Below are 27,101 nucleotides of genomic sequence, written 5' to 3' on the forward strand. Positions count from 1 at the left end.
TTCCCCATTTGGGGTTTCTGGTGGTGTGGTAGAAATATGCTCAATCCCAGCCTGCCACCACAACTCCATTTTCAATAAGGGGCCCACTCAACATCTCACACCATTACATTATAGGGCTGGTTGTTTTTCTAAAGATATTTTGACTACCTGCAAATCCTGAGGTTGCCCAGAGTCTGATGGTACATCTCTCGTGCATTGGTGGGTTCATATTAAATTTTGAAGTTGATCTGTGTCTTTGAGGAGAAAGTCTTTGAATACTTCATACAGAATTTTGATATCCCATTCAAAACGTACATGCAAGAAATTTAGTGAATTTATACCCTTAAACAAACATTTACCTATTGTTCACTCTAAAAAGAATTATGTTTGTTTAGCTAGCCGATAGTTTTGCTTCCTCAACATATTTCATGATGCTTTTAAAACAACACCCCCCCCCCAAAGCAATGCTCTTCAGACTCTTAGGCTACTTCTAAAACAATCCCCTTTATTTATGCGCTTCTCACTTCCTCCAACCAACAAATTGCAATAGAAATAAAAAGAAAGAAAAGATGTCAATGTAGATGTTCAGTACTGCAAAAATATACTCATTAGGATTCAGACGATACTGGTCCCTCTTTCCGAGCATTAGTTGTGTGTCCACCAACAGATACTTTTTAAAAAAGAAAAAAAAAGTCAGTGTATGCTGTCATTTTAATTTTTTTATCCTAAATAAATGGCTCTCTTGAAAGCAAATACCTAGCAGAATAGTACACATTGTTAACCTACTACTCATTGTATCCCTCTAGCCAGTTTCTGATCTTCCTGTATGGGAAAGATGGGTCTCCTAATTAATGTCTTATCTAGGAATAACAGAAGCCACTTCAAGTTACAGAAGTCATTGTTGGCATTTTTTAAAAAAGTGAAATTAGCATGTAGAGTGTGTTTGCTCATAATATAGGAATGGATCCCAGAATGAATTAGTTGAACCCATCCTGTTGAAATCAGTAGGACAAGTTGGTAAAGATTTTAATGAGAACTTAATGTGATTCACTTAGTTTGTATCCATTCCACTGTTTGCAACGCTATAAACATGAAAGTAAAATCCCACCCATACATAGGTTTTAAAATCTGAAACTTTTGGCTCACTGGCTTTTTATCTTGGATATCTCTGATATCACTGTACCTCTAAAACAGGGATCAATTTCATTCTAGAAACTCAAGACAGTTTATTTTGGCATTAAGTGTTTACTGAAGAATCTTTAATTGAAATCAGATCTTAAACACCATTTTTAACAAACTAATAGATACATAACCATCCACACCTTGTGGCCCTGTTCAGATATCATTTGAACCATGGTTTATATGACTGAATGAGCCACAGTAAGCATCAGGCTTGAATATTTTCCCTCCCCTTTGCCTATGAGAAGAGGGGGAAAGAGTGAAATATTATGTTTTCACTTTAGAACAAACGCTGCTTCCTTGTTACGTATCAATTTGGAACTGTGGCTTTTACTCACTAGTTAAACAAGGACCAAAACATGCCTTTAATTTCAAACGTGGATAGAACAAACTTTGGTTCTCTGCTTTTATACATAATAGGGAACTGCAGTCTGGTCTAAAGTGAAAGCTTTCATTCTCTTCTCATAAACAAATGAGAACAGAATAGGAGCAGACAAGAATGAGGCTCACCTCAGGTCATTTCCTATAATTTAACTGATTTAGCGTCTGAACCATGGTCCCCAGAGCATCTCCATGGTCCCCAGAGTCTTGTCTTCAACTCAGTGATTCAGAGGAAAATCAGTCACAAATATAGCTTCCCCACCCCAGTCATAGTTACTGCTATGAGTAAAAGTAAGATTTTTGTTTCTCACATACAGAGCATCTCAGTCAATTCAGCCTTCAGTTCCTTTAAGACTTACTATGCTAAAAATTAGTGTTCCAACGGCAGCATGTATTATTCGTAACCACTGCAAATACAGAGTTTACAGTTAGCAGTATGCAAAACCAAGAAAACCAATTAGCACATTGGTATTTCACACTGTTACTGTGAAATAGGAAAATGCTAGTAGTAGCAGCAGATGCCAGGGTTGTCAAGGCTGGCACAGAACACAGAGCAAGGTACAGACCCACTTATTTTGCAAGTGGGTGGGTATCAAGAGTGAACAAGTGAAGGCATGTGCCCCCGAGGCAAACAGGAAGGTGTCAAGCCACCACACCTGCCCACAAAATCTGACTGGTGTTACTCAGCTGCGGCAGTTTCCAGCGAGATCACACTGAACTCTCGCGAGATCTCACCAGAATCTGCAACAGCAGCTGTGCAACTCCGCTAGGGGTGGGCAGCACATCTGCAGGGGAACCACCCCATGGGACTCCTCTGCACAAAGTGGCTGCTTTTGATTTGCCTCATGCTTGGGCAAGCCCTGCGTCTGTGCTTGCTAGTTTCCTGCATGGATTCTCCATCCTGGGACAAAGACCATTTCAGGCCTATCCAGTGGGCCATTCAACCTCACCAGAGACTGAAGGAAACTTCATGTAATTTCATATGGCCCTTGGCCTAATTTCAACAGCATTCCGCAAGAAATCTGTTCATATATTTGGCAGGAGCCACCTATCCTTCACCTTGTAAACCGCTGGGTGAAGAGAGGAAGGATGGAAGAAATATGGTCCCTCCCAGCAGTCTTTGTCTTTGTATTTGCCCCCAAGGCTTTCCCCAACATAGAATCACATTACATTGCCAACCAAGTCTGCCACATAATCCCATATATTTTAGAAGATGAAACACTGGCTCCATTTGGAGAAAGACACCACTGAAAACACCCCACAACAGCATACCCATCTCTCCAAAACAAAATAAAGAGAATCCCCACAACACTAAACAGGTTCATACAGTGCATGGTAGAAAAAAGTAGTCAAACTGCCCCCAGCCCCACTAACCCTCCCCCCCCCCAGTTCATCACCCACTGTTCCAACATGCAGCACAAAACCTCCAAACCAAAGGCCTACGCCGTCTAAAAGACTTCTACAAAGGAACTTCAACAAAGACAAGCCAACACAAGAAATACAAACTAGGGAACACCCAAATTCCCTGGCTAATGCACTAGCTGAAGCTTCTGAACCGTCTTTGGAGGCAGCCCTATGTGTAACACATTGCAGTAATCTCACCTAGAGGTTACCAGAGCATAGACAGCAGAGTTAGGCTATCCCTGTCCAGATAAGGGTGCAGCAGCCTGAGGGTGATAAACACAGAAATGGAGAACTGAGACGGAATTCCTCCAGGGGAAGGTAGGAAATAAATGAGGGAAGAGCTGCCTACTTCCCCAGAAAGAATTGTGATTCTCACATTCAGGCACCAAGATCCTGCCTGAAGACCCTTCCAAGGTAAGATCAAAGCCTGATTGGGCAGAATCAAAAGCACTTGCAGTATAATTCGGAGGGAATGGCTAGCACACAAGAATTAAGGTACCCGAGTCATCTTTAAACTTTGGTGAGAGTGGAACCAATACCGGGAAAGAGGAGAATGAAACTAGCTTGGAGGGGATGCAGACAATAAAACGCAAAGGGGTTATTTACTTCAAAAAGTAAAATGTTTTACTTACCATTGATTGCAGGATAGCACAAAGACATCCATAAATAAGCATGACTAAATACAAAATTAGAAGTATTCCTGATGTGATCGTAAGGTCACACTAAAGAAAAAGAAGAGAGGTATGAGCACTTCCTGCCATGCAGATATGATAAAAACAGAAATTGGTGAATTGGGAGGTTCTCCACCCAAGCCATAGAATAGACATTCACCAAGGAATATCAGGTGTTAATACATTTTCTTACCCTATCCTGCAAAGTATCTCAAGGGGTATAGCTCGATACTTATTTGTACTGTATAACATTATTCTTGTTTATAAAACCCAGTAAAAAAAAACTTTCAGCATGAAAAAAAACACCAAAGTGGAAGGAATAAGGGAGCACATTCCAACAGCAGAAAAACCTCTCTGTTTCAGATGCTTTACCAGAAGGAAATATCATCTGAAGGATATACCTTAATTTTACCACTTAGGAGGAGAATCTTGTGGGAAATCAAACAAATTTTAACATGGCATACTCGTGGTTACTATTAATTAATATGCAAGTGTCTAGAGAAGATGAAGTAGCCATACATAATAATATAGTAAATCAGAAAACTACTTTTAAGAGCTAATGCACTTAAAATTACATCTAGCCTTTCAGTGTTATGAGATACAAAATACAGAGAACCATATTATCTGATCAAATTTGATTTCCTGAACCACAACAAGGTCAGATAACCACAGAAAAATGAACTGCAAGCATTTTTTTCTGTCTTTCTTTCACAACTGAAATTTGGCCTCTTGTGTGTTACTCCCTTTCCACAATTTAAGAAGGATATTGACAAGCTGGAACATGTGCAGAGGAGGGTGACCAAGATGACTAAGAGTTTGGAAACCTAAACATATGAGGAACGTTTAAGGGAGTTGGGCAGTTGAGAAGAAAGAGGAGATATGTTAGCCATCTTTACATATCTTAAAGGGTTGTCATATGCAAGATGGCACCAACTTGTTTTGTCCCGCTCTGGAGGTAGGACCCGAATCAATGGATTCAAGTTACAAGAAAGGAGATTCCAACTAAACATCACGAAGAAATTTCTAATTAAACAGAACAGGCTCCCACGAGAAGTGGTGGACTCTCCTTCCTTGGAGGTTTTTAAGCAGAGTTTGGAAGGACATCTGTCATAGATGCTTTAGTAGAGATTTCTGCATTGCAGAGGCGTTGGACTAGATGGTACTTGGAGAGCCTTACAACTCTACAATTTTATGATTCTATGTGAGCATTAGCTATAACTCTAATAAATATAAGAATGTATGTATCCAAAATCTTACTAATGGAGCAATTAATAAACTCATTTAGACCACATATAAGCAGCTATGCTGTGGCATACAAACAATTACAGTGGTACCTCCGGTTGCGGACGGGATCCGTTCTGGAGCTCTGGTCAGATCCCGAGGTTTCTGCAACTGGAGGGACCGCTTCTGTGCACACACACGCTGTGGTAGAGCAGTAATGCAGAAATGTACTTCCGGGTTTGCCTCTTACGTATCCCGAAGTTTACGTAACCAGAGGGATATGTAAGCAGAGGTACGACTGTATACAGTGGTACCTTGGGTTACATACACTTCAGGTTACATACGCTTCAGGTTACAGACTCTGCTAACCCAGAAATAGTGCTTCAGGTTAAGAACTTTGCTTCAGGATGAGAACAGAAATTGTGCTCTGGCCATGCGGCAGCAGCAGGAGGCCCCATTAGCTAAAGTGGTGCTTCAGGTTAAGAACAGTTTCAGGTTAAGTACAGACCTCCGGAATGAATTAAGTACTTAACCCGAGGTACCACTGTACTCTAGCATCACTATTATGCTTTTGTCAACATACCAACACAGAAATTAATAAATATATACATACAGTGCTTTTTTCTGAGGGGATGCAGGGGTACGCATACCCCTAAACATTTTGTGAATCTAAGTTTGGCCACATTGAGGGGCAGGCAGTATTTCAATATGAGTAGGAAAATGAGAGGACCCTAAACATTTTTTTTTAGAAAAAAGCACTACACACACACACACACACACACACACACACACACACACAATGTAGCCAAGACCATTGTACATCATCAAACAAGCTTGCTTGTCAAGAAAAAAATAAAACAAACAGCAAGAGAAATAAAAAAGAAATGCAAGATGGCTTATGAAGGAGAAAAGGGGCAGTACTGTCTAGCAAAGGAAAAGAAAAGAAAAACTAAAGTACAGTGACCAGATTAAAAGAAAATATATCATTTACAGCAGTGTTTCCCAACCTTGGGCCTGCAGCTGTTTTTGAACTACAATTCCCATCATCCCTGATCACTGGTCTTGCTAGCTAGAGATGATGGGAGTTGTAGTCCAAAATCAGCTGGAGGCCCAAGGTTGGGAAACACTGATTTACAGTGTCGTTCCAAAAATGTAAAAACTAAGCACTTCCCAATAAATTTGTTTTATTATTATGTATAGCATTTCTCTCATATTTATGCTTTACCATTAAAATAGTATTTCAAGTTTTCCTTAACCAATCAGTTACAGTAGGGGGAGTTTTATTTTTCAATTTTTGTGCAATACACTATTTTTCTGTTGTTAGCAGAGTAGTAATCAGCTGTAAATCGGTATTAATTTACTTCAGAATAAAGAATCAAAAGGAGAGTTACTTTAAGATTTATTGGAACATCATAGCCTCTACTTGATTCCAGCACAAATATTTTAATCTGGGCTGCAGGCAAATAATAAATAAATTCAATGACCACTGATATATATTAGCAAGAATGATATATGTTCCTAAGTGTCAATTTGTGTTACTGATCTTTCTCAGTATTCTTTCATTATGCCAAAATATCACACACTAACAAAGTTTTCAGATGACAGAGCAAACCTATTTTTAATTCTGAATTAGCGATTAATTTATCAAATAAGAAATGATTGCTTACCTTTTTCTGAAGAGTAAAAGCGGCAAGTCCAAACGTCACAGATGCAGTGGCACCAACTGACCACATAACTGCATCAGCATCAAAGAAACTAAATGCCAAGGAAAGATAACTGTTAATGTGAAACGTGATATGCCTAATTACACCAGTACAGTCAATTCAATTTATTGACCAACTACTTACGCTGCAATTGATCCAAGCAACATACCCTCACATATTGTCTAAAAATAAAAAATAGAAATAATTATATGCAAGTGGAAACACATTACTATTATAGCATAACATCCTCTCAATTTATTCAGCCTAGGAGGTTCTCCAATAGTGTACAGAATTCAGTGTACAGAATTCCCCTACCTTGCTATTTCCCAACCAACAAACCTCGACGCTTAATGGGGGATCCATCTGGGGGTGGGCTTGTTATTGTAATAGTTGCTGTAGCAACTTTGTAAAACACATAATGTGGCAACTTTGCCACATAAAACTGAAGAGTATAACAAAGGTACTTTTAATACTGTGTGGGTTTTGCTACAACTTATCCCAAAACAGTTATCTTAGGTTTCATTATTGTATTGGTGCTCCTCAGAAACCCTTCATTCCATGCACCAGTTCATAAAACAACTTTGGTTCCTACTAACCTTACAGTTAACTTCATACAGTAGCGCAGCGCCTAAGCAATTTCCAGTCCAGAGGGCAATCCCATCTGCAGAAGCCTTGAACTAAATCCAGCTGATTTAAACATAATTTACTTCTAAGTACATGTCTTTAGAAGGGAATGTTAGTCTTCTCTGAAAGGTGTTTCTTACTGGGAATTAGGATGCACTCAAGTGGGATTACGTTCTTCCCATTGCTCAAAAGCAGAAAATGCTGTTGCACCAAAGGAAGTTGTCTAGTTCTCCTCCCCTGGAATCTGTGCTTGCATCTGCCTATGCTGCCTAACTCTAAATGTGAATAAGACAAAAACATCATCTCAGCTTTTACTTTTCCCTGGCAAAGGGGCATAGAACCTGACAAATATCTTACCACAGTACTTTGCTAGAGAACCCAGATGCAACCCAGTGCAGGGTGACCTAAATACTGTTGAGTTCCTGTTGCAATAGTTAGGGAAATAAAAGTTAATGTGAATCACCTGCACCTTAGTCAATACAGTAGACAGGCAATCAGCTTTGGCAGAAACTCTTAAAGAGTAATTGAATGCTTAAATGGGAGGAACTTGTGTTACTTATATTTGCCTATGGAAGCCAGAGCTAAGGAAGCCCTGTGAAGCTTCAGCCATTGGGGAAAGGACTATATGCTTCCATAGGATCCACAGAAGCTAAGGAGAGCCTCTGCTACTGTCTTGATGCTTTCTATGTGTTTGCTCACTTAAGCAACAAAGAAAATGAAGTAAAGACCCTAAAGTTTCCTGGCTATGCACCTGAAGTATAATCTGACTGCTCAAATAGATTTATGTGCTCCCTATCCTGCAATCAGAGGTGAAATAACATTCATAATGGACAACACTGAATTTGGGTAACAACCCTCCTGAATGCTATGAAATCATCAAGTTATCTGTGAAAGAAGCATCTCCAGCTAGGTGAAAGAAAACTTCTCAAACTTTTGTGCACTGCAGGAACCTGTGCAGCACCAGCAATCTCAGTATTTAAAATGCTGCGTAAAGGGACTGAAGAGACTGGCAAAAAGTTGGAGGATTCTTCTCCCCCTTAATTAGGAGACATAGAAAGAAGCACCTTCCTGTCCTGGATTCTATTTTTTTTTAAAGTCTTCAAAAACTCTCCAAAAGGACTACCTGTCAAAGAAAGGAATAAAAGTAAAATTATATTACATTTAAAGTATACATTACATTTATTACTGAACTGCCAATCTGTTGGCAGAAAAACAGAATAGCATCTAAGTTTTTATCTATCATCCTGTGCAAATCTTAAGTCACATTACCTTCCCCCCCCTTTTTTTTACAGAGAATTAAGCCCTACTGAAGGTGCATATTCTAGATGTTCCTTAAACCCATGAACTGGGCTCAGTTGGTTAGAGCATGGTGCTGATAACACCAAGGTGGCAAGTTTGATCCCTATATGGGATCCTGCAGGGGACTGGACTAGATAATCCTCAGGGTCCCTTCCAACACTACAATTCTATGATTCTATGAAATCCTGATGAAAAATAGGAGAGGTAAGGGCAAAAATGAGCTTCTTTAAACAATGTTGCTGAAATAGGTTCCTCTAAATCTGACCCATTACTCCATTATCCATCCTCAATATCCTGATAGATACAATAGGCTGTCAATCTGCAAACTGTACATGATGAAGTCTGGCTGGTTTCAATTGGGAAGGGGAGCCCAAATTTGTGTTTGACCTCTAGCCACAGGGTAAGAATTCATATGAGCCCCTGCGGTACAACTTAAATTCAGGGCTCCCTTGGGAAACAACTGACTTTGCCATGTGGGACTACTTTGGCTTTAATGCAGATGCATTCCGAATAGCAGGTTGACGAAACAGCAAATTAAGCTGATAGATCAGAAAGCAAAGCTTCTTTTGTTTAAGTATATCTGCATCAAGCTTAACAGAGCAGAGGTAGAAAGTTGATGCCCAGTAAAGGTAAAAGGACCCCTGGACGTTTAAGTCCAGTCAAAGGCAACAATGGGGTTGTGGTGCTCATCTCACTTTCAGGCCAAGGGTGCAAGCATTTGTCCGCAGACAGCTTCCGGGTCACGTGGCCAGCATGACTAAGCCCCCTCTGGCAAAACCAGAGCAGCGCATGGAAACACCGTTTACCTTCCCACCGGAGCGGTACCTATTTATCTACTTGCACTGGTGTGCTTTCGAACTGCTAGGTTGGCAGGAGCAGGGACAGAGCAACAGGAGCTCACCCCATCACGGGGATTTGAATCACCAACCTTCTGATCGGGAATCCCAAGAGGCTCAGTGGTGCCCAGTATCAATACACTGGTCTTGGCGTGGTGATTCATCAAAGCCCCAAAAATCTGCCCCAAGGAAGAAGCAGGATTGAACAATACCTACAGAGCTAGAGCTGGTTCAAACCCCTCTTCCTCTTCTGATAAACCCTCCTAATACCTCTGTCCTGCTAATGCCTGGTGGAAACTAAGAACAGGGGTTCTGTGGAGTCCCACTGCAGACTCTGGTTTGCCCATCTACCAGGTCTTTTGCATACCAGATCCAATGCTGGCACTGCAGCAGTCACTGTGGAGATGTGATCAGGCCTCTGGGAGTCTGGAACCTCTGCCTTCTCCTGCCTGCACCTCTTTTGCTACAGCAGGACCATTTAGGCCGTGCACCAAGTGGATGAGAGGCAGCCAATTGAAAACATCTGTTTTTCACTCTGGTAGTGTACATTCTCATGCTCACAGAGCAGGAGGCTGGGGAGGGAGGCACACTGCTTTAGAAGAAAAGGCAGTGTTTACTTTTTTTGAGGCATTTGACTTATCACCTAATTATGCTTACTATGAAAGGAAGCAATGAGAGACAGAGAAAAAGAGATGGGAAAGGTAAGCAGACAGCTGAAAAACAAACAGACTTTCCCCCCTGTTTTCTTAGTTTCCTTTAATAGAAACGAACTTAACAATAAGAACACCAAATGGGAGAACACCGATAGAAGACGCTGTTTAAACTGGCAGGCCCTGGGGAAATAACACAAGTTGAAAGGCAAAAACCAATTCAGATCAGGGTAGTCCAAATAAATATATTAATTGTGTATATTAAATAATATTAACTATATTGCAAGCACTTTAATTTACGATGTGGACATTTAATTCAGTGTGTGGCCCATGGGTTCTGTGCCAAAGTACTCTTGCGGCCCACTTGGTCTGAAAAATTGAACCGCCCTGCATTAGAAGCAGTAGCCAAGGGAACAGGGAATGCTGGGATGAGCTGCTTTGAGTGAAAGCAGAAAACAAAACTGATACTTCAAGGGATGGGGGCTGGACATCTTCCTTTGGAGTAACAATGTCTCCTGCCTTTGAGCACTAGAAGGAACACAATTGACTCGGATGCATCCTAATTCCCAACAGAGAATCACAGTTTTACAGCCCAATGCAATGGAACAGCTGGGCTGCAATTTGACTCTAGCCCAGAGCTTTTCGAACTTTTTGAACCAATAGGCATGTTTAGAAATTTGAGAAAATGATGCAGGGGTGCCAGTCACAAAATGGCTATGGTGAAGTGCATAGCATAGCAAAAGGTGGCCATTATATCTGAAAGAGTAGCAAAACAGATAGGCCAACAAAATAGTGCAGACAAGCCTCACCCAGAAGTTTTCCCCTATCAATGGGGGAAAGACACATCAGTCGCCACCACATTTACGAAGAGAAGCTCCCTCATGCTTTGTGGATTTTTTTTAGGGAACATTTGCAGAGAATTTTCATGGGTGCCATAAGAGGTATGTGTGGGCACCTGGGCACCCATGGGCGCCATTTTGGTGAACTTTGTCCTAGAAGGCTGGAGTGCTCACAACAAATGGACAAAGCTGCAAATAAAGTGTGCATAATAAACTTGTGCTTCCTCTCTTACACCATACTTCCTACTTTCTTCTTGGTAAGCCAAATTCTAGATTGCACAACATGTAACAGGTTGAGAGAGAGAGAGAGAGAGAGCCTGTCTGGGGCAACAATGTTACAATTTGTACAATAAACCAGGGTTCTTTCACCTCGAGTCCCTAGTTGTGGGGAACTTTCATATAACCAACAGGCTTAACTTTAATTAATTCATGAGGCAGTCGAGACCATAGAGTACCGTATTTTTTGCTCTATAAGACTCACCTTTTCCCTCCTAAAAAGTAAGGGGAAATGTGTGTGCGTCTTATGGAGCGAATGCAGGCTGCGCAGCTATCCCAGACGCCAGAACAGCAAGAGGGATTGCTGCTTTCACTGCGCAGAGATCCCTCTTGCTGTTCTGGCTTCTGAGTTTCATAATATTTTTTTTCTTGTTTTCCTCCTCCAAAAACTAGGTGCATCTTGTGGTCTGGTGCGCCTTATAGAGCGAAAAATATGGTAAGTTGTCCTGCCAGGCTTAGCTAGGTCCTTCTCCATCACCTTGAGAGGAATAGCTATCAAGCCTTTGTTCTTCCCATTCGACCATGTGAACCGTACCGGTAAGGATGTCAAAGCTGAATGCTCCAAGACTTAAGCAAGTAATGTTTGTGTTTCTATACAAATAATTTAGAAATATTTACCACTTTAGAATCTAGAACTACCTGTTTAGAATTTAGAACTACCTGTCTTTTCTGAATGGTGCATGAAAAAGCACGATTCCGACTTTTGGAAAATTTGTAAGTAAACCATTTTTAACTTACCAAATGTGTGGTTGAACTTTGGAAGGGGATATTTTAAAGGTCTAACACACTATACTTTGATTTATATTGTGTGATTTTAAATCTCTGCTGGGGCTCTTACCAAAGAGTACTTCCCCCAAACCTGGATCTTGCCATCCAGAAATTTCTCCTTTTTATTATTTACCGTATCTATTATTTTCCCTTTTACCAAATTCAAACAGCAAAATGTTGTTAGACTACAACTGCCATAATCCATGGCCATTTACTAAACTGGCTGGGGATGATGGGAGCTGTAATCTAATAACTTATGGGAATCCAAGGTTTAAGAACACTGCCCTAAACAGAACACTGCCTTCAAAAAATACTTACAAATATTAACAACATAATGACGTCCAGTGGAAATCGCCTGCGGGCTTGATCACAGCAGGCTATTGTAATAGCCAGCAACATGATTAATGGTCTAAAAACAAAACAAAAGCAAGTGTTACAGTTTTGCATGGTAAAATGCTCTAATTGCTACTGAAGTTCTTAAATTAAGTTACAAGAGAAATTAACTTAAAACTGCCTATTTTCTTGAAACCATGTTGATGCACATAGATGTTCAATCTGTTTGTATACATAATTGATACTACAAATAAAATTTTTCCTTGTTTACATACACTGATTTTATAAAACATGTTTGTAAAAAAAACAACTTTATTGTAATTATTAAGAGATTAGATTTGAATTAATTGGCAGCTACATGCACTATACTTACAACATGGTATAGCAAAACCATGGGCGTCTTCGTACCCATATTTTAAGGTATTTCCTGGCCAAAAAACCAAGCAAAAGGCAGTTACAGAAAGGATCCCAATGCAGAGAACTGGTAGTTTATTTATCATTTATTCTAACACACAATTTCCGCACTCACAATATTTCATAACAGCACTTAAAACAAAGCTAAAACATAATATATTTGATATAAGACATATATCAAATTAGAAGCAACCTTATTCAATGATATTATAGTCTAAATCAGGCATAGGCAAACTCGGCCCTCCAGATGTTTTGGGACTACAACTCCCATTGTCCCTAGCTAACAGGACCAGTGGTCTGGAGGGCCGAGTTTACCTATGTCTGGTCTAAATGGTTGTCCTTTCAATGTGACCATTCCATAGGCACTAATTCCTATGAAAGGTTTGGGGCTTTCAATACTCAGCTCTCCTGACCTGGACTCAGGGGCGGCACGTCCCGTTTGACTGCTTGAGACAAAGCAGGAAGTGCTTCTCTGACAGAGGCGGCAGAGGTGAGAGGAATGCCTGCGAGGATGTAGCCTTGGGGGCCTCCACCAGCTGAGGCAGCTGCTTCACTGGACCTTGGGGGGAGGCTGAATGATACACATTTTCTTTTTGTGAGATGTTATGGCTGGAGACACTCAGCACTAATATATTGTTACATGCCACCCCAATCTCCACAGCAGTGTGAGATTCCAGGGGTTCCTAGCATACTTCACCCAGGGTCTGTGTTTCCTTTTGGAAATGAGGCACAATGGAGACTGTGGTGTCTTTATCAAGTAAAACAATATAAATACAGTACTTATTTATTCACAAGCATATGCAACCTGAGCCTATGATGGAGAGGTTCCCAGCATTAGCCCTCCCAAAGGTTCTTGCTTTTCCCATAACTGCAGCAGCCCTGTATTTTAACAGACCCCAGCCATGGCTCTAACTCTCAGCAGCTTGCTGTGTTGAACAGACTGCAATTTTTCTCTCCTAGGTCAAATTCCAGCCACTCCAATCCTAAACTCTACTCTCTATTGCCTTCCAAAATGAAGTCTGAGCAGAGGGAGGGCCTTACCATCTGGCACAGCCTTTGCCTTCCTAATGACATTCCTAATGGCTCATTACCTTCCCTTTGATTTTGGTTAATTGCTCATCTCCCAGGCAATTTCCTGAATTTAGGAAGGTGATTTGGCCTGTATTTTAAGATTTTATTAATCCTGTGTCTGGCAACTTTAACACTCTGTGCACTGATTATATCCTAACACCTATTAGGAATTTTGGCACCCACAATTCATAACAATATATTTTATTAGAAGACTGATACACTGCTTTCTTCACAGAAAGCAGTAACTCCTGTAAATATCCCTGTTAATAAAAAGATGTCACAACACTTTATTGGTTAACCACAGTGCAGGAGAACGGGGGTGGGGGGCGGGCTTTATGAAATCCATAAGTTCAGCCAAACCCCTCTAGCTCCCCTGTAATTTAAGAACAAAACATGGCTGGATCTGGACAGCCAGCCAAACAAAGGAATACAGAACCGGAGAGCAGGCTGCCCTTCTCAGCCAGGCTTGTAGTCACAAATCTGACAAACAGATCCAGGCAGCTGGGTGAGGTGAGATGGGACTGAACAGAAGTAGATGGTAAAATCATGGCTGCCATGTAGCCTCTTAACATAATAGCTGGAGGCATCATAAAAGGTATGGAATACCTCCCCCCCCCCCAAATAGAAGCAGTGGTTAAGATACCAAGTTTTGCCACAATAGAACAAACATGCAGCTCACCATGTTGCATCTGAAATCAATCAAAACTGTGATTACTCAGCTATACTTACCAGTAGACGAACGTGCAAATTATACCAAGGGTCAAGCCCAGCTGAAGTGTAGACATAAGATATAATTTCCTGTAGAAAACTAGGGAAATGGTACAGGTTATATGGGGTGGGGAGAAGAATGGATTAATCCATGGGTGTAGCCAGGATTTTTGTTAGACTTTGTTGGGGGGGCAGAACCGACGTGATTGGTCAGTTAGTTAAGTACTGTATTTATATTGTTTTACTTGATTATTGTTATTGATCGGGGGGGGGGGGAGCAGCTGCCCCCCTGCCCCCCCCCCGGCTACACCCATGGATTAACCTAATCTGGTTTTGATAAGGAAGGAACCCAGAAGACAATGGAGCTATTTTAATGGCTTGTTTGGCTGTTTTTAAATATTTTATTAACATTTGCATGCTTTTCCATTACTTCTCAATAAGCATCTGAAAGATTTTCAAAACTCCAAAACAAGTACTTATTTAGTTTTTTAAAAATCCCAGATATTAAAAACACTACTCCAAGGAGACCAAAGCCAAACTTCCTGTGTATTTTATTAAGTTAAGGAGTCTGTATGCATCTGGAATTATACATGCAGTATTAATCATTTATGAATGGGCAACAATTACAACTAAATGTAGCAGTGAAACCCAGGATTAACTACCTATGTGCTGAACATGGACTCAAGCCCTTCCTACCTATTGGAATAAATAGAGTGCATCTGTGATTTTCCATGGTTCTAAGACGCTTTCACATATATGTGGTAGTACTCTTGAACAGTGTGGATCAAATGTTTCCTGCTGTGCTACCACCTTTCATCCTCACCTCATCCAAATGGAGAAGACATTATATACTGTATATTGCCAATATCATAGAATCATAGAACTGTAGAGTTGGCAGGGATCCTGAGGATAATCTAACCCAACCCCTTGCAATGCAGGAATATGCAGCTGTCTCATACAAATATATTGTACAGTATTAAAGAGAGCAATCCAAAACCCCAGCCAGGAACAGCAGATCAACAGCTGCATCCAAAGTATTGCCGCTTGTGCCAGCTAGAATGGAAAGGGTGGGAGGGGGCAGTGATTGCCTACTTTTGTAGGCTGCAAATAAGTCCCCATTCTGGGAAATGGACTAGTTTTAGAGGCAGTAGCTCGATCAACCCTTCCTATAACACTCTGTCTGGGGGGCTTATCATAGAATTGTAGAGTTGGCAGGGACCCTGTGGATCATTTAGTGCAACCCCACGCAATGCAGGAATCTAAAAAGGTCAAGGTACCCCTGCTAAAGCAAAATGATGCAGACTTCTACCTTATCGTAATCCAGTGCAGATCAGGGGTTAGCACAACTGTTCTTACCTTTAAAAAAATCTATTCCAAAAGAATCGGTTCCTCAGCATCAACTATATTGTACCAGCCATTGGTCTTGACCACTTCACGTTAAATTTTCAACTAAAATTTCCATGATGCAAATTGCATTGAAATAGTAAAATTCAAAATATTTTTTCCAGTACAATAAAAACCTACACAGATCTGTTATCTGTTTAAGAATCTCCTATTAAAGGGCCTAATCCTTTCCATTTCTAACATATTACTGCAGTTTAGCATCCTTATTGTTTTTTAATTGTTAAATTTACCAGAATCTATTATTGAAATATCTATTACCTTAGAATGCCAATTCTAATCTAAAGGGGAGAAAGGCAAAAGGGATCTATTATTAGAATTACATATATTATATGCCTGACCAACAATGCAAGCAAGTACTTTGCGCTCCTTCCTGTACTCTCTCATTGTAAGTCCTTGGACAGAAACTGTTGTCACTTACCTGTGCAGACAGCTTTGTCAGAAAATGGACCTTCTTCCTCAACGGCAGTCATGGGTCGCCGTCTTTTATGTGATGACCGTGCACCTCTTGGACGCCTGTGTTGTGACCGAGATGATTTTGATCTTCTTACTTTTGTTGGATGCTCCTCGAGAACAGGGGAAGGTTCTTCAACAGCACTTTCCTGATTACTAGAAGGTGGAGGTTCTGTCTCTGCAAGCAGTATTACTGAGTTTGTAACTTGTGGAGAATCTTCACCAGAATGTTGGTATTTGGGGCATAATATGTCTCCACAAAAAGCTTACTGGTAGATTATTCTCCATCTTGGATAAATATATTCGAGTTACACCTTCAGATTCATACCAAGAAACCTTCTAGTCAGTGGTTTGTGCAGGTGAAGCACAATGCCAAGCTCGTTTATTTTGAATTCAATGGGGCTTGTTCTCTAATAAATGTGCTGAGGATGATAGTCTTAAAAATAGAAGAAAGCTGTAGAAAAGCACAGGGAAATATGTGGCCTTCCAGATGTTTGACTCCCATTGGCCATTTTGGCTGGGTGTTGGAGTCCAACAAGGGCTGGAGGGTCCCAAATTCCTCACCTGCTTTAGAACGAAGTGGTGACATAGGGGGTGACAACTTTCCTTTATATTATTGTTAAAATACTAGCCCCACTGAGAGGACTACCATAAAAGAAACTACAGGAAAATACTGTTGAACAAAACGTATCATATCCTTCATTTTTAGTGCACTCTTATATTGTTTTGTGGACCACCTAGAGGACTTTGTTGAATAAACCAACTATGAACCTAGAGAACAGTGGCTAGAAGTACTTCCTTGTTGATCAGGCAAGAACAAAGGGCCAGGTTCCTGATATTTATTTCTTACCTAACCATTTGAATGTGCTTGCCTATCAAAAAGCTCAACCACAAACACCACTCCCTGCTGCCTGAAAGTGTCTGCAAGCCCTGTGTGCATTTAGGTCCATAGGGCTCATCACCTAGAGTCTATCCTCAGTTCCTGATATATGCCTGGTATATTCCAGGTCAGCATCCTCTGACATCTGCCCATAACGCTACAGTGGTACCTCGTGTTAAGAACTTAATTTGTTCTGGAGGTCCGTTCTTAACCTGAAACTGTTCTTAACCTGAGATACCACTTTAGCTAATGGGGCCTCCAGCTGCCGCCATGCTGCTACCGCACGACCTCTGTTCTCATCCTGAAGTAAAGTTCTTAACCCGAGGTACTATTTTTGGGTAAGTGGAGTCTGTAACCTGAAGTGTCTGTACCCTGAAGCATCTGTAACCTGAGTTACCACTGTATATATAAGACTCCTACTCCTTTCACCACAATACCTTGCAGACAGGTATTAGGATAGTAGTGGGAAGATAGCCGGCTATCAAAGCTGTTCACCTCTCAAGGAACTAACCCAGCTTTGCATGCTGTGTTTGCCCTCAGGCTGTATTGGGTGTCATGGTTCAGCCAAGTCAGGTCTTGCTCCCACAGCTGCCCAAAATTTGTGGGGCAGTGTGGACCTCAGCCCATATGATCCTCTTTATAGGTGCTTCCACAGCCCAAGGGTGTATAGCAAGTTATTAAAAAAGCCTCCCTTTCTCTCAATGGGTCACAGTCTTCTACACACAATAAGATATATATATCTTTTATATATATATATATAAGATATATATATATCTTATAAGTTGTGACAAAAATTAAGACTACAGAAACTATGCACTACTTATATCTTGTTCTAAAGGAGATACTCCAAGGAAGATGAAAAAAACAAACCCCCAAGTCAATCTGGACAGCATGAAAAAAATTATTCCTGGCTTTCCACAGCATGACCCACTATAAACTGAGATAATCCTGAAACAAAGGAGGGTAGGCTTCATCACCTGCCTGCACAGAATGAAGCCAAACTGATTTGGGAGAAGCCATCTATAGGCATCCCAGTCCCACAAACCTGTCAAATCTCGTAAGGGCTGGAAATCCAGATCTCACAAGATCTTGGGCTCATGCTCCTGTGACCCCCATGACTGCGGAGACTGGCTATGACATCTATGAAGATCTCCCAGAAACATGGCTAACTGGGAGGGACTGTCAGCCATCTCCTCCAGACTTTCTTACATATTTCCCTTATCACTACTATTAGGAGACTTACCCATTTTTGCACTTTAGATCGTAACACCCTTGCGCAATAGCCTTGTGTAACCACTTCTCGTTCAGAGGGCTTCTGAAGCTAAGGGATTAAGGTAATGAAGAATAAAACTTTTTATCGAGTTAAAAATATGTTCTCTATTTACATAAATAGTTCCATAAAACTATATTTCTATAGTTAGTTTTTTAGGATTTCCTATGGAGCCCCTGCATTCAAACTGATCTAAGATGGCTCTCCAGGGAATATCCTTCCTTGTCATCTAAAACTTATCTAAATCTGAATCCAAATAGTTAGAGAAGAGACTGAAACAAAATATGGCAACTTGTCATTAGCGGTAAAGGTACCACTACTGTTAAGTAGTTTACTTTCTAACAATGAACAAAAGGGAAGAAAAAAGCTCTGCAGGCAAGGGGTGACAAAACTGGGCTCCTGAGCCCCACAGGTGTGCCGCAGAAAGACTGTAGATGGTCAAGGAAGCTGTGGACTCAAAAAGGTTGAAAACCTCTGCTTTAATGGACTGTCACTATTAAAAGGTAAGGCAGCATTACCTACCAAAGATATAAACTAATACTCTGTGATAACTTAGTAAGGATACTATGGCAACAAGGCATCCAGAAGTTTCAAGAAACAGAATTCTAAAAGTGACAGTTGGCAAAAGAGAGCTCAAGAGGATAGCACAAGAATAGATGAGAGGGGGACAAGACTGGCCCCTTTCCCCACTTGCTATGTCCATCCCGTGACCCCATGTTAATTCATTTTTTTTTATTAAATTCAAAACATGCCCCTCATCCAAATGAGCTCTAAGGCAGTTTACAATAGGCATTGGAGTGGGGAAACTGTCTCTAATTTTTTCAGTTGTCTACATTAATGTACAGAGTATGGGAAACAAGAAAGGCAAATTTGAGCTCTTAATACAGGATCTAACAGGCATTATGGAAACCTGGTGGGGTGAGATTCATGACTGGAATGTAGAAACTGAAGGGTATAACCTATTCAAAAGGAATAGACCAAAAGGAAAGGAAAGGGTATGTACACTTGTGAAGAGATACATAACTTGGAGCATGGAAGGCAGATTGAGAGTATAAGGGTAAAAATGATAGAACACCAGTGACCTTACTGTGTGTGTCTGCTACAGACCTCCAGGCCAGACTAAAGGCTTGGATGATACCTTCCTAGAGTAGATTACCAAACATTCAAAAAAGCAGAGATATAGTAGTCATGGGAGACTTCAACCTCCCTGATACCTGGAAGAAGTAACAAGCATATCATCTATCTTGGACCAGGTCCTTACCACCAGGGATGAACTGATTGATGAAGCAGAAGTACTGGGAACATTGGGAGGAAGTAATCACAGGTTTCATTATACAGAGGCAATGGAAAGCTGGGTGTAGTCAGACTTGCACTCAGGACTTTAAGAAGGCTGATTTCAAAATGTTTAAGGAACTTCTGGGTGAGATCCCATGGTCAGAAATACTCAAAGAGAAGGAAATCCAAAATGGATGGGAGTTTCTTAAAGGTGAAATATCGAAGGCACAAATGCAGACAATTATAACAAGAAAGAAAAGTGGGAGGCAACTAAAGAAACCAGTGTGGCTGCATAAGGAGCTTACAGATGAGCTGAGACTTAAGGTCTATAAGAAAAAGGGGAAAGGGGAAATCTGAAGGAAGAGTATACATGAGTAGCCAACAGCTGCAGGAGGAAAGGCAGGCAGGCTAAAGCTCAGAATGAGCTCAGGCTTGCAAGAGAGGTTAAAAACAATTTTTTTAAATGGTTTCTTCAGCTATGCTCAAAGCAAGAGGCAGAAGAAGCACGTACTAGGTCCTCTGCATGGAGAAGACAGAGAAAAAGAACTGCCCAACACCTACTTTGTCTCTGTCTTCACCCAAAAGGAAAGCAGTGCCCAACCTGATGATAACAGAATAAACAATGCAAGGAGGGAGCTGTAGCCCAAGATAGGAAAAGAGGTGGTAAGGGAACACCTAGCTACCTTTTAGTAAGCATGTTATTGATACACATTCAAGATGACTTACATGTACTTCATTTTAAGTATTTTTTTTGTTTCATTTTATGTACTTTATTACTTCCCTTCATACTCTTTTTGTGGGTGAATTTGGAGTTTATGAAAAATATTGACAACCTTGGATTCTGAAGGTCATTACTGAGCTATACAACAGTCCGAGTTTTCAGTTCTGTCCTTAAAGCAGATACCATAGGTGCCAGAGGGAGGGGTGTTATTGGTTGTGACGGCGTCTTCCTTATTTCAGTTTTGTAGGTTGCTTTATACATTTTCACTGCAGTCTTTGGGTCCTTGTGATGGTATGGTACGAGGTCCAGGAGACCTCTAATTCAGAGTGAACAGTATTAGAAGGCAAATAACTTGTAGCTGTTGGTTTTAGTGATTAGTAATGTTGCTTTTAGTTCTGTGTAACATGTATTTTATATTGTAAACTGCTGTTTATTACGGAAGAGGAATGGAGCCTACAAACATAAATCCCCATGTTTTATACACCCACCCACCAGCAAAATCTTGTCCTTAACTTTCTTCAGCTGCTTTCTTGTGATAGGTACAAGTTTCCCTAAGAAATTTTTAGAAATACAAGTATAGCCTTCTATGCAGCATGTTGTCTTCCATCCTACCCACCAGCCACTCAATAAACTGACTGGGGGGGTGCATTTCTGAGTAAACAAGTCCAGGCTCATCAATTTAATATAATTTCACCTGCTGCTTTTCGAGGCCGGCCTTTATCACATCCCTCTCCCTCTCCCGTTGTTGAGCATTTTTAATATACTGCTCCAACTGTATGCATACTATATTATTTGCCCCCTACTTTATAACTTCCCTAGGCTAGACGAGGTTAGCCGGTTATCCTTGGGCCCGAGAAAGAGAAAGGGCTAGTCTAGTGTCTGCTCAGTTGACTACAGCAGACCTCAAGGGCGACTCATGGCACTGGGGCTCCTGAGGAAAACCACCATATACCGCCCGTGTGTTCCCCGCAAACCCGGCCACCTCGCCCTGGGTCGCCATTCGGCCTGAGGGCGGGAAGCCCGGCTTTCCTCGTTTGTCTCTCCCCTCAGGCCATGCAGCCTAGTGGGCAGCCAGCAGAGGGCAGAGGCCCCTCTTTTGCGGCGCTTCCCTTCCCGGCCGCTCTGCTCTACCCCCCGCCGCCGCTTCCTCAGCCGCTCCGCTTCCACGCACAACATCCGTCGTGGCGAGCGGGCTCGCAGCCGGAGGCCGAGCGAGCGAGCGGTCACCCGGCGCCAAGATGCCGCTGGGCCTGAAGCCGACGTGCAGCGTGTGCCGCACCACCTCCTCGTCCATGTGGAAGAAAGGCGGCCAGGGCGAGATCCTTTGCAACAACTGCACCGGCCGCCCGGGGCCTCCCGGGTCCGCGGGAGCCGCCTACGCCACCACCTCGGCGGCTGCGCAGCACAGCAACGGCGGCGGCGGCGGCGGAGGGAGCGGCGGCGGCGGGAAGCAGGTGAGGCCGCTTTCGGGCTGCGGCGGGTCCCTTGAGCGCTCTTGGGGAGCAAGTGGGCCTCCTCGTCGGCCCTTCCTGCGCTGGCGCGGCCAAGCCACCCTCCCCAGAAGAGGCCATTGAACAAAAGGAGGGAGAGCTCAGTCTAAAGAGCATCCCCACTGAAGCAGGGGGTTGGACTAGATGACCCCCGTGGTCCCTCCCAGCGATACAATTCTAGGTCTAGGTCAGCTGTGTGACATCGGACCTCTGTGGGTCACGTCGCGCTCTTTTCGTTGTGCTTCAGATCTCTTTTCCCTACTCCCCGGCGCCGCCCAGCTCTTCAAGTTAATAGGCATTGCAAGGATAAAAGCTCAACAACTTTCAACCTTACGGTGCAAATTCAAACTTAACCTGATCTGAGTTGTGCCTCTAGCTCAGGGGTGGGGATTCCCTTCTTGGGCAGCCTTCCGAGGGGTTACATGCCAGTGGCGGGTGCAGGCAAAAGTGGGTGGTGCAACTAGTGCACATGCTACCTTGAGAGTGTGTGTGATTTATATTACGGTAACTGCGTAGGTGAGTATAATACATGAGCTAAGGTATATGTTGAGATTGAAAATGTGTTTGGGTTCTTGGAAGTGAATGGTGATTAGATAAGAGTTTGAAAGGGAGTTTGAATGCTGTTGGGAGGCAGTTGAGAAGTGAGTTGGGTTTTGGGAAGTGGGTGGTTAATTGGAGTGAGAGTTGGAAATGGAGAGTTTTGATGGTAGCAGGGTTTGTTTACTAGAGCAGGATCAATATTGTTAACTAGTTACGTTTTTATACGAGAAAAAAGTAAGAAATGATACCAAACCGATACCATATGCTTCTGAACCCTGTGATCATCAAACCCTTATTTGTTTTTTAATAAGCGCCGTATTGCACCACATGCCTCTTGACTGGTTGTGTTAGAGATGAGAACTATTCATAATATTGTGTCTGGTGTGGAAACAAGAAGGAAAATTCAGAAATACCTATCAGAAACCCAGTTTTCTTACAAAGAATGGTGTGGTGGGACAGGGGAGCTGAGGGGAGTGCCAGAGAACCACATAGCTTAGGCAGGGGGTGCCATGACACTAGCCTACTCTCAGATAATTCTATATTGGTTTGCAGCCTTAGGCTGAGATCCTGGGCTCACTTATCTGGGAATAAGTCCCATTGAATATAGTGGGAATTTTGAGTAAACATGCATAGGACTGTGCTGTAAATTCTTCTATGATTGGAAATTATTTCTGAGTTGCTGAAACTCTCTAGATTGATACCCATTCTCTCATTGTGTACTGTGTTAGTTTTATGATGTTAGCTGCCCTGAGCCCAGCTCCGGTTGGGGAGGGTGGGGTACAAATTATTATTATTATTATTATTATTATTATTATTATTATTATTATTTATTGGCTGCCCTGCAGAAATTTTTTTGAACAACAGGGTTTATGCACTTGAAACAAATAAAAATCTTTCTGTTGAAATTAGCTGCGTGTACTTTTTTTAGTAAATGTGTTTAGAATAGGTGTTTCATCTCTTTCTGGCCTGGGGAAAGTGGGTCCTACTGTGTCCCCCCATCCTATGAATAACTATATATAAATATGTCTTGTTGTATGTTTGATCATGTAATATACTAATGAATTCCCACTGTTTCTTACTTTTGTACACTAGAGTAAGCAAGAAATTCACAGAAGATCTGCTCGATTAAGAAACACAAAATACAAGTCTGCTCCAGCTGCTGAAAAGAAAGTTTCCACTAAAGGAAAAGGGAGAAGGCATATTTTTAAGTTAAAAAATGTAAGGTGATTATGGACTCCAGCTACAGTTGAGCACTTTCTAAATTAAAGCAGTGTGGCAGGTGCTGTACTAAAAAATAGTAAGGTTTACAAAAGGCTGCACCAAATATAAATATTTTCCTACATGCTTATCAAATTATATACAACTTTGCTACATTAGTATTGCTTTCCTGAAGAACCGTGAGTATTCATCACATAAGATTATGCACATTATTGCATTGAAATAGATGTATTTAGTATGCTTCAGCTCATACTTGTTGAGCATAATGTGCAAAATGACTCTTGAGCGATGTCTTAAAAGACTTTTCATTTGTGTATAATATCAATATTCTATGCATTTCTGAATGTGAAATCCTTCTTGGCTAAAACATGTAACAAATATAGATGTATTTTGTCAAAGCTTACTGATACTGAAGCTATTAATTTCTTGATGTTTTCATATATAGTGGTCCAAAGATTATCAGTTTTTCATCCAAATCTCATTTACAAAAAATGCATTATATTTTAATTTTGACACTGTTACGTTATTTGTGCAGTTTAATCATTATAACCTTCCTTTTTCAGCCCATCAAAGCTCCAGAGTCTGTAGCTACCATTATTACAGCAGAATCTATCTTCCATAAGGTATGTTATTAGAAGTTTATGAACATAGAAGTGTTTCAAAAGTTAATAAATCTTTAAATGAGTACTTGGTAAGAACATTTATTGGACTGTGACTCAAACATACAGTATGTATTTAGTGTTTTTGCAGTAGCGCTATAAATCTGCACTGTAATTTGCATTTTTCCTGTACATTTTTACTGAAGTTTCCTAAACGCATAACTTGCTAAGGATGCTAGCATGTTCATGACTGAACTGAGACTTTCTGATGTAGTTCATACTCTTCAAGAGCAAAGTAGTTGATATTTTCAAACTGAAAAACTCCATTAGTTACTATCAGATCGTTTGCTATGACATAGCTTGAAACTGTTATATATTTATTTATGTTACTGTATTGAAACTCTAACTTACTTATTTGGAGCAGCTTGACAGCCATTTTATCAATATCCTTATCTGTCTCTAAAAAGATATGATAATACTGTTTTTATTTATTTTAACATATTTATGTGCTTTCAAACCACATTAAATCAGCATTATTGGCGTAGAAGTGCAGACTAAAACTCTGAACAGCCATATTTTAGGGGAAGGAGAAAAATGATGCAGGCACGTTGTTTCAATCCTGTTTGTTGTCAGGGAACACTGAAATTGCCCTTAAACTTAGTACTGTGGCCTCACTGAAGGGAAAATTCAAGTATGGCTTTCTGCAACTGCAACGTGGGGGAAACGGATAATGTACATAGACCAGCTGGGGACCAACAAGGGAAGAAGGATAAGAGCCTGGGGAGCGGTGGTGGGACAACGATGAGGGAGAAGACTGGGAAGAGGAGGGGTTGGAAGCTGAGGAGGTAGCAGGGCTTTGTGAGCTGGGCGAACCTGTGGCAGAGAGAAGTTCAGAATCCGAGTCAGAGGCTGAAGCTGAAGCTGGCAAGTGGGAGGATGGAGGCCAGTAGAGATGCGGCAGGCTGGTGAAGGGTCAAGGGTGTGCCCCCATCCTGCTGCAACAAGCTCCCATTCCCCCATCTCCCAGAACTAGAAGAGGGCTGAAACAGGCAGAGCGGTGACAGACTTCATGGAGGTGTAGACTCCAATTGCTTGGGGAAAGCCCTGGAGAGGAGGGGACTTAGATGGTTGTGGGGAGGCAGAGACTTCTAGTCTTGGCAATTGATTTAATGGGGTAAGACCTACTGGTGATGTGCTGCTGTACTTGTTAGGCCTGACACTCAACAAGAACAGTATCTTCACAGACTTGGTTAATAACGAGTTATCTCTGGTGTGACTACTGGCCAGCTCCCTCTGTGACACCGAAGCAGAAACTATTATCAGTTTAGCTTTTTAAAAAATTAATTCTAATGATCTATATCTTTTCTAGGGAGTTTACTATCAGATTGGAGATGTTGTTTCAGTGATTGATGAGCAGGATGGTAAAACATACTATGCTCAGATTAGAGGGTTTATTCAAGACCAATACTGCGAAAAAAGTGCAGCTTTAACATGGCTCATTCCTACTGCAGCTAGCCCCAAAGACTGTTTTGACCCTGCAACTTACATAATAGGTAAGTTCCAAGGCCCAAAATGTTAAAATTCTACCTGTCCTGACAAAGCAGAAAGTGTTACATGTGATATAACTCCAGAGTCCTAGATTTCTTTTTATCCTGTAGTACAAGCTAGTTAAGCAGCATTGCAGACCTGCTCATGAATTGCAGTTCTGGTAGAGATGTATATTTGTGTTGGAAATAAAGTTCAGAGTTGTATATTCGACAGCAACATGTTCTCCTGGGAAGTGTGCTGGTGTTGGAGTGTCTTTCTCGGTTAAATCAGTAGTACCACTAGATAAAACTGTCTCCTAGCTACTTTTGGCGGTCAGAAGTTGATATAGACACACAAGGTGCTCTACACATGTGAACCTTCTCTTCTTAGGCCCAAAGAAACAGGGCTGGAGAGGAACATGCTTGCTACAGAGATGCAGCATGCTGAATGCATGCCCCTCTTCCATCATCATCAAAGTCCTTCATTTCCTCTGCTGTTTGTTAGTAGTTTTGGTATTGATCTGAAACCAGCTGAAATTATTTCCTAGGAGGAGTGAGATACCAGGTGTCCTTGTGTTGCTGCATTTTATACAATTCTGTGTTTTGCCCTTACGTTAGAGGATGGAGGACTTCATATTAGATTCTCCCATCTAATGTCTTTTGGAGAACACTGCAGGCCCAGCTTGCATAGCTTTATTTCCTGCATAGAGTTATATCCATGCTGGGGAAAGTACCTGTCTTGCTAGTGATACTTAAGGAGAAATGTGACAATGGCCAACTGGATGTACCATAAAGCTCCAAGTGGGGGAATAACCAACTAACTTTTTCATTTTTTTAATTTAAGGGCCAGAAGAAGATCTTCCAAGAAAAATTGAGTACTTAGAGTTTGTTTGTCATGCGCCTTCGGAATATTTCAAATCTCAGTCATCTCCTTTCCCTACCATTCCTACTAGACCAGAAAAAGGTTATATCTGGACTCACGTTGGACCTACCCCAGCAATTTCTATCAAGGAAACTGTTGCCAGCAGCTTGTAGTGTGTCTTGCTCTTGAGAGACTCCTTTTTATGTATATTAATTTTCACAAATGTTTATGTTTTAGTATATCCAGCTAGGCCTATGAGTGACTTTTATTTATTATTTAAATTTGGGTGCCTTTTTCAAAATCAAAATTTCTTCACGTTATTTGAAACTTGTTTTTCTTCTCTTCTGTCAAAAGTAACTTCTCACATGCTTGTTGAGTCTAGTGAGAAGCTGTACATTTTGTATTTGTTAGTATTGCTTTATACAAAAATAAAGTTATTGACTACCTTTCTTCACAAAAAAGCCTGTTGTTACTGTCACTGTGAAAAACTTGTGTATCTATGTGTTCATT

At 41.3% G+C, this 27,101-nt stretch overlaps 2 protein-coding genes across 9 annotated transcripts; one reads left to right on the top strand and one right to left on the bottom strand.

Moving 5' to 3' along the window:
• Positions 1 to 464: 464 nt before the first annotated feature.
• LOC307200085 (protein lifeguard 1-like) lies at positions 465 to 22,202 on the bottom strand. 6 transcript variants are annotated; one of them, XM_079948465.1, is made up of 11 exons: positions 22,181 to 22,202; positions 18,334 to 18,411; positions 16,179 to 16,388; positions 14,378 to 14,456; positions 12,537 to 12,590; positions 12,149 to 12,239; positions 6,683 to 6,720; positions 6,503 to 6,590; positions 3,576 to 3,665; positions 1,899 to 1,946; positions 465 to 649 (listed from the first exon to the last, which is right to left on the bottom strand). In XM_079948465.1, exons 2-11 carry the CDS (start codon positions 18,335 to 18,337, stop codon positions 500 to 502), a joined length of 852 nt encoding a protein of 283 aa, XP_079804591.1. In that variant the 5' UTR covers positions 18,338 to 18,411; positions 22,181 to 22,202; the 3' UTR covers positions 465 to 499. The 6 variants fall into 6 exon arrangements, with proteins under 6 accessions (XP_079804591.1, XP_079804589.1, XP_079804588.1 ...); XM_079948463.1 differs by lacking the exon at positions 22,181 to 22,202 and adding an exon at positions 21,051 to 21,149; XM_079948462.1 differs by lacking the exon at positions 22,181 to 22,202 and adding an exon at positions 18,883 to 18,951 and having other exon boundaries at positions 16,179 to 16,273.
• On the top strand, positions 19,095 to 27,052 carry GATAD1 (GATA zinc finger domain containing 1; the record flags this gene model as incomplete). Of its 3 annotated transcripts, none has more annotated exons than XM_079948473.1 (5): positions 19,095 to 19,355; positions 23,479 to 23,604; positions 24,168 to 24,227; positions 25,573 to 25,756; positions 26,574 to 27,052. In XM_079948473.1, 5 exons carry the CDS (start codon positions 19,209 to 19,211, stop codon positions 26,762 to 26,764), a joined length of 708 nt encoding a protein of 235 aa, XP_079804599.1. In that variant the 3' UTR covers positions 26,765 to 27,052. The 3 variants fall into 3 exon arrangements, with proteins under 3 accessions (XP_079804599.1, XP_079804597.1, XP_079804598.1); XM_079948471.1 differs by lacking the exon at positions 19,095 to 19,355 and adding an exon at positions 21,595 to 21,810; XM_079948472.1 differs by lacking the exon at positions 19,095 to 19,355 and adding an exon at positions 21,595 to 21,810 and having other exon boundaries at positions 23,485 to 23,604.
• Positions 27,053 to 27,101: the final 49 nt, after the last annotated feature.

The sequence above is a fragment of the Podarcis cretensis genome (genome assembly GCF_951804945.1).
Source record: "Podarcis cretensis genome assembly, chromosome: 12".
NCBI lineage: Eukaryota > Metazoa > Chordata > Lepidosauria > Squamata > Lacertidae > Podarcis > Podarcis cretensis.

What these genes read in the sequence shown, in the direction of transcription:
- LOC307200085 (XM_079948462.1), bottom strand. Translation starts at nt 18,941, where the DNA reads ATGCCTTGTTGCCATAGTATCCTTACTAAGTTATCACAGAGTATTAGT. An exon ending in AGTATTAGTTTATATCTTTG is followed by an intron (nt 18,412 to 18,882) that starts GTAGGTAATGCT and finishes TTAATCCCTTAG; the next exon opens with CTTCAGAAGCCCTCTGAACG. An exon ending in GATCTAAAGTGCAAAAATGG is followed by an intron (nt 16,274 to 18,333) that starts GTAAGTCTCCTA and finishes GTCACAACACAG; the next exon opens with GCGTCCAAGAGGTGCACGGT.